This window comes from Sinocyclocheilus anshuiensis, unplaced genomic scaffold, assembly GCF_001515605.1.
Source record: "Sinocyclocheilus anshuiensis isolate Anshui unplaced genomic scaffold, SAMN03320099.WGS_v1.1 scaffold1339, whole genome shotgun sequence".
Classification (NCBI taxonomy): domain Eukaryota; kingdom Metazoa; phylum Chordata; class Actinopteri; order Cypriniformes; family Cyprinidae; genus Sinocyclocheilus; species Sinocyclocheilus anshuiensis.
In genome coordinates, this window is record NW_015539932.1 from 362,947 (window position 1) to 369,857 (window position 6,911).

General features: G+C 39.0%; 1 protein-coding gene across 1 annotated transcript in view; it reads right to left on the reverse strand.

Annotated features, from left to right (window-relative positions):
* Positions 1-401: 401 nt before the first annotated feature.
* Positions 402-6,911, reverse strand: part of LOC107686897 (erythrocyte band 7 integral membrane protein-like) — a 14,540-nt gene continuing 8,030 nt past the window's right edge. The window contains exons 6-8 of the mRNA XM_016484043.1: positions 5,993-6,196; positions 5,492-5,626; positions 402-1,259 (exon numbers count right to left, since the gene is read on the reverse strand). Of these exons, the coding sequence (XP_016339529.1) occupies positions 1,071-1,259; positions 5,492-5,626; positions 5,993-6,196 (528 nt within the window). The 3' untranslated portion in view covers positions 402-1,070. The remainder of the gene's footprint in view (positions 1,260-5,491; positions 5,627-5,992; positions 6,197-6,911) is intronic.

Consider the following 6,911-nt stretch of genomic DNA (forward strand, 5'->3'; position numbering starts at 1 on the left):
TTTTATATTGACGGTCAGCGTTAATAAAGGTTCAGGAAAGTGAGAAAAACTGGTAGGCACAATAAGCACTGCTGTCAGTTTCATGTTTTGACACCTGATACTATCCACATATTCCTTAGACGGTGTATTATCTGTTTGGCAATCAAGCAGGTTAGGTTACATATGCCTGAAACACACACACATGCACTCATGTGACCAGGAGATGTTCCATAAACTGTCAACCAAAAAGCCAAATATCACATTGCAATATTCAGTAACTAAAAAGATCAACCAGCTCTGGTCTGTATCTTTTTGTTACAACCAGAGAAATTGTACACAATTTCATTTTGTAAGGTCTATTCACTTCATTGCATTAAAAAAGGTTTAAAACAAAGCAACAATGTGATTTCTTTTTTTTTTTAAATGGCCTCTTATTTAGCAAATATTTTATGACTTTCATATTGTTTGGCTGTATCAAATTTCCTTCAGACAGTGTGAACAGGTCTTTACTAGGAACATCTACGGATCACGCATCAGGCTGTGCTTATGTGGTGTATGTACAGTAGGGTCCAAATATGAGACCACTAGTGAAAATGTTTCTATTTTGCATTTTTCTAATATAGTACATTATCAGAATAACAATTTGAGTGGTTAAAATTTAAATACGTGCATGGGCTTTAGAATGCATATTTCAAAAACAGCAGCACTCAAGCTGCATGACCTCCACAAATTTGTGTAAAACTTGATGAACATCTTCTCCAGAATTATTTGAGATGATCCCAAGAGCATTTTGAACATCTGACTATCTGTACAGTGTCAAATGATTACCAATTTGATGAACAATTTTCACTTATTTGATTAGTGACTTACAACCTCACATATTTCTTCTTCACTTCAAGTAATGATGTTTCTTAGTTTTAAGTTTCAAAAATGTAATACCAGAATTCAATGTGGTCTCAGACTTCTGGACCCGGTTGTACATTATACTCACATGAGTGCATGTTATATACCATCAGTCTGTTCATTTCTGCATGGATGCATCTGTATGTGTGTGTGTGTGTGTGTGTAGGTAGCTTTATGTGGCTCTTAGTTCAGTGCTTCACAAAGGACTGCATCATGTCAATAGGCAGAGGGAAAATGATGGTGGAGTTCTTCTCCGCTGCGATGGTGTTGAGGGTCTGGAGGTAGCGCAGCTGCAAAGCAGAGGGGGACTCTGCGATCACCAGAGATGCCTCCTTCAGTGCCCGTGACGCATTCATTTCTCCCTCAGCGGCTATCACCTACAAACAGCAGAGGGGCGGTGTGAAAAAAAAACATAAATTTCTTGATTTAGCAAACCTTGTATACCACACAAAACTTCCACCCCTTAACCCAGTTTCAATTTGACGCCCACTCTTTGCCCTACAGTCATACTTTGAGTTATCTCATCGTTCCTTTGAAGCAATAGTTCACCTAAATATGATCACCCTCAGGCCATCCAAGATGTAGATGTGTTTGTTTCTTCATTGGAACAGATTTGGAGAAATTTTGCCTTAGATTGCTTGCTCACCGATAGATGCTCTGCAGTGAATGGGTGCCGTCAGAATGAGAGTTTAAAGAGCTGATAAAAACATCACAATAATCCACACAACTCCAGTCCATCAATTAATTCCTCTATCCATAAAAATGCTTTCTCCAGTGAAAAGTCATCTTGTCTGAATCAGGAGTGAAATGTGCACAGATCAAGCACTGTTTACAAGTAAACCAGTCTAAAACAGTTCTAAACAAATATGTTGGTGGATTTTGATGTGAGAGAAAAACAGGAAATGGACTTTTCCTCTGGAGGAAGCATTATTATAGATTATGGACTGGTATTTTTACACTTTAAAGTTCAAATGCCTTAATGATGGATTTGTTTCTTACAAACACACACTGAAGGTGTGTGGATTGCTTGTGGATTATTGTGATGTTTTTATCAGCTGTTGGGACACTCATACTGACGGCACCCATTCACTGCAAATGTTACCCGCCTCAAGTCTGGGACGCCTGAGTGGGTAAGTTAGATGTACAACTCTGGCCAGCACTGTAATATAATGAAAAGAAACGCTGTAAGACAGAGGAGTACTGGCTGCAGTCTTCGGCAATATTTAATTGATTCTGAATATTTTCTTTCCTTTCAATGAATTCACAACATTAACATTTTTAACTTTACAGAACAATCATTATTTGTTTCTTTGTAAAACAACACTTTTCAATAAAGACAGTTACATTACAATAAAGGCCTTTCAAAAGTTATTTGTGTCTTCAGTTCTGTAACATATTACTATCAAACACAATACATTCAGTTCTGTAACATATTACTATCAGACACAATACATTCAACTTTTACAGGATTTTCAATCAACCATCATGTATTTCACATCACCATAACATTCACGAGACAGTAATCTAATTTTTAGACTCACAAATGAATATAGCATTTCGTTTCATGCAATCCTCGTATTTTACATGTACGTCGCCATTTTGGCTCTAACACACGCATGTTTACACCGCCATTTTGGCTCTAGATAACTTCCAGTTGCAAACGCACATTTAACTCACTTAACCTTTCTCATCCAATAACAATCAACATTATAAACTCTTTATAAACATCCATGAACACTTTTCACATATATGTTTCCTCTTATGTCTAATACATATTACTAAATGCGTATTAATAAACAGTCTTACTCAATAACCCAACAAAAATAAACACATACATCTTTGAAACACAGTGTTTTACATTAGTTTCAACCAGTTTTTGAATCAGTTTTGCTCACCTGTAATATAATGAAAAGATTTAACTTGATTATCTCACCTATTGCTGGATCATCTCGTTGTGCAGCTTTGATGTTTTCGGGGGTGACTGGGGAGATACTGCCCTTGGTGCATATGACCCCTTCCTTTGGACTGTTGAGCTCTAAGGCGGCAACCCAAGGAACATCACTGTCAGCCACAGCTTTACTACCCTGCCAAACAGCAGACACAGTTTCAGGTGATAATGCTTCTGTGTGTTCGCCCATGACTTCTGTCAATTTCAGGGGGTGTCTTGACAGTGTATCGGCATCAACATTGGCTTTACCAGGCCTGTATCGGATGTCAAAGTGAAAATCCGCTAACTCACCTACCCAGCGCTGCCCTACCGCATTCAACCTTGCTGTGCTGAGGACATATGTAAGTGGATTATTATCAGTGTAAACGGTGAATGTTGGAGCATAGTAGAGATAGTCTCTAAACTTATCACAGATGGCCCATTTGAGCGCCAGGAATTCCAGTTTACTCGAGTGTAGGTGGTAGTTCTTTTCCACTGGGGTTAACGTGCGGGACCCATATCCAATGACACGGAGTTTATTGCCCTGTTGCTGATAAAGCACGGCCCCTAAACCTTCATTTGAAGCATCAGTGTGTAATACAAAGGGTAGGTCAAAATTTGGGTAAGCTAACACTGGCGGGCTTGTCAACATGTCAACAAATTTGGAAACCACACTCTGATGTACTGCAGTCCAAACGACTGGGGTTCTGGAGCTAAGTTGCCCTTTTTTGCTCTTTCTTAGTGCACCTCGACAACTGAAAACCTGGGAATTTTGTGTACTCTCACTTGTTCCAGGTGGCCGTTGGAGAAGCTCAAAGAGTGGCTTGGCCAGTCTAGAGAAGTCTTGGATATAGGACCTGTAATAGCTCAGGAATCCCAGCAGCGTCCGCACTTCCCCCACTGTGCGGGGTTCCTTGTTCTTCAGAGCCCTGACAGCTTCCAAGTCTGCTGGGTCTATTTGAATTCCGTCCCCTGACACCAAGTGGCCAACGTAACGCACTTGACTTTTAAATAGCTTGCATTTTTTTGGTCGGAGTTTCATTCCATGCTCCCTCGTCTTACGAAACACATTTCTGAGATGATCAACATGATCGCTGAAAGACTTTGAGTAACAGAGCACATCATCTAAATAGGGAGCGCAGCACTCATCTCTAATACCCTCCAAAACTCCTTCCATGCATCGCTGAAATGCAGCTGGGGCGTTCGTTAACCCAAAGGGAATACGCACCCACTAGTATAATCCCCATGGAGTGTTAAAGGCAGTGACATTTCTAAAGTCCTCACTCACAAATCCCTGATGGTATGCGCTTCCCTGATCCAGAATGGAAAACCAAGAATTTCCCCCAAGGCTGTCTAACAGATCTTGAATTCTGGGAAGGGGATGTCGATCAGGCACTTCAACATTTTGGGATATACACTCTTTGCATTTACCCTTCACTGGTGATTTAACTGGTTGTTGGGCACTTGCTGCGACTATTTTTGTTTGCTGTTGATCACCAGGGCCCATGAACATGACAACTTTCTCTAGGTTCTTGGTCAACGCAGATACTTGTGCAGAAAGCTCATGAATGGCGTCACGATTGGCTTTAACTTCTGCATGACTCAGGGGAGCATATTGCTCATTCACATCCTCCTGCTGTGTGACACTGGCAATTGTGACTCTGGGTTTGTATGTGTGACCTATTCGTTTTTGCCTTTCAGTTTCCTCACTAACAGACTGTGTAATCATTTCTAGAATCTGATCATCTGTGGTTGTCTGTGTCGCTATTGCTGCTTTAATGTCCCTCCGGACAAAGGTGTCCTACCCATATAGACATATGCATTTTAAGCACATTCATTTTTACCAACCCCTACACAAACAGTCAGTTAGTGATATAATGTCTACATTTCTCCAAACAAACTCATCTACATCTTGGATGGCCTGAAGATGAGTACATTATCGGCAAATTGCCATTTTTGGGTGAACTATTCCTTTAAGCAACTCGCCTGGTTTTGCTTTATGATCGAGAGTATACATTCCCGAGAGTCAGAACAAACCATATTTAAACCAAAGTTTTACTGCAAGTGAACTTGTATTTTAAGGGATAGTTCACACAAAAATTAAAATTCTGTCAAAATAATTTTCTCACCCTCAAGTTGTTCCGATTATTTTTCCATTCTATGGAAGTCAATGGCTACTGTCAACAGTTTGATCACCTAAATTCTTCTTTTGTGCTCAACAGAAGAAACAAACTCATACAGGTTTGGAATAACTTGAGGTGAGTTTGGGTCAGGTTTCTTTCTGTCTTGTATAGTTTTTTTCATGGTTTTTGGACACATTAGTGGGAAATACACCCAGAAACAGGAAAGGAGTTGTCACTTCCGTCTTCCTATGAGAGTATTGCGGTGGTCTTGCCTCAGAGCAATGAATGTTTGCATTCAGCTCCCACACACACAATGATTTGGTCTACAATATGTACATGCATGTACATGAGAGGATGATTAATATGTGTTTGCCAGCAAAATCTTGTTACATCCTTCCACATAATGAATATTATAATATTAAATAGTACACCAGAATCTTAGTGTTGTGCACTATACATAAGTCTTTAATGCTTTAAACAATATAATAAAACTATGTGAAATATGTTTCCATGTGAAATGAGTAACAGCAGCCCTTACTAAATATCAAAAGCATGTTACCTTAGCTCTGGCCTCTCTGGTTGCTTCAGCCTCTGCCGCCATGGCCCTCTGGAGCTGCAGGGGCAGTTTGACATCCTTAATCTCCACACGTTCTACTTTAATACCCCAGTCATCTGTGGCATCATCTAGTGTGGACTAAAGAAAACAACAAAGAGTCAAGTCTGAACACTTCTTCTCAGAGATTCCTCATGGCTCATGCTCCTCATGTTTGAAGCGCTGTGCCAAGTGTGCCTGTCATGAAGAATGTTCCCCAGTTTTTTAATGAGCGAATGGCAGGCCACGTGCGAACTGAGGAAGGCGCTAGCAGTGCAGTCGAGCTGGATAAGTCAGCGTCTCGGCTAAGCTACGGTGAATGCACTGCCTGAAGATATACAATGTCTGCTTGAATCAGGTCTAGCCCAAACCAATTCAGTAAGAGAATAAGCTCTAATTTTTATTTTTGGGTGGTCTATTCCTTTAAAAGTATAACTCCTGTTTTGTATGTGTAGTTTCATGTGTTACCTGCATACTGTGGGCGATTTCCTCCCGGTCAGAGAGGATCTCTGCCAGGTTCTTTGTACCCAGCACGTTCCTCAGGGTGGTCTGTGCCAACAGACGAGTGGCTGCATCAGCATTGGTGATGTTGGCTACTGCCAGTGTTGCGTTTTGCACACGGTAGTAGACTACACCATCTACACTCACTGTCACAGAGTCCTTTGTCAGCACCTATCAGGATGAATGCACAAAGACTATTTAATGGAAAACATCATCTGGGTGATATTCTGCAAAAACAAAAAAACAAGGAAACCACACACAAACATACACTACCGGTAAGAAGTTAAAATATTAAGAATTTTTCATGATTGTTTATTTCTTTTTTTAATGTTATCTCAGTATTATTGTAAAAATATTATTACAATTTAAAATAACTTATCTATTCAAACATATTTTTAAATGTAATTTATTCCTGTGATGGCAAAGCTGAGTTTTCAGCTTTATTTCTTTGTTATCTCAGTATTATTGTAAAAATATTATTACAATTTAAAATAACTTATCTATTCAAAATTCAAACTAAATGTAATTTATTCCTGTGATGGCAAAGCTGAGTTTTCAGCAGTCTTGAGTGTCACATGATCCTTCAGAAATCATTCTAATATGCTGATTTGCTGCTAAAGATACATTTCTTATAATTATCAATGTTGAAAACAGATGTGTTGCTTAATATTTTTGTGGAAACCATGATACACTACCATTCAAAAGTTTGGGCTCAGAAAGAATGTATGAAATTGATCAAAAGTAACATTAAAGTCATTTATAATGTTACAAATTATTTCTATTTCAAATAAATGCTGTTCTTTAGAACTTTCTATTCATCGCAGAATCCTGATATATCATAATTCATTATATTTTTATTTGATTAGATTTTTTTTATTTTATATAT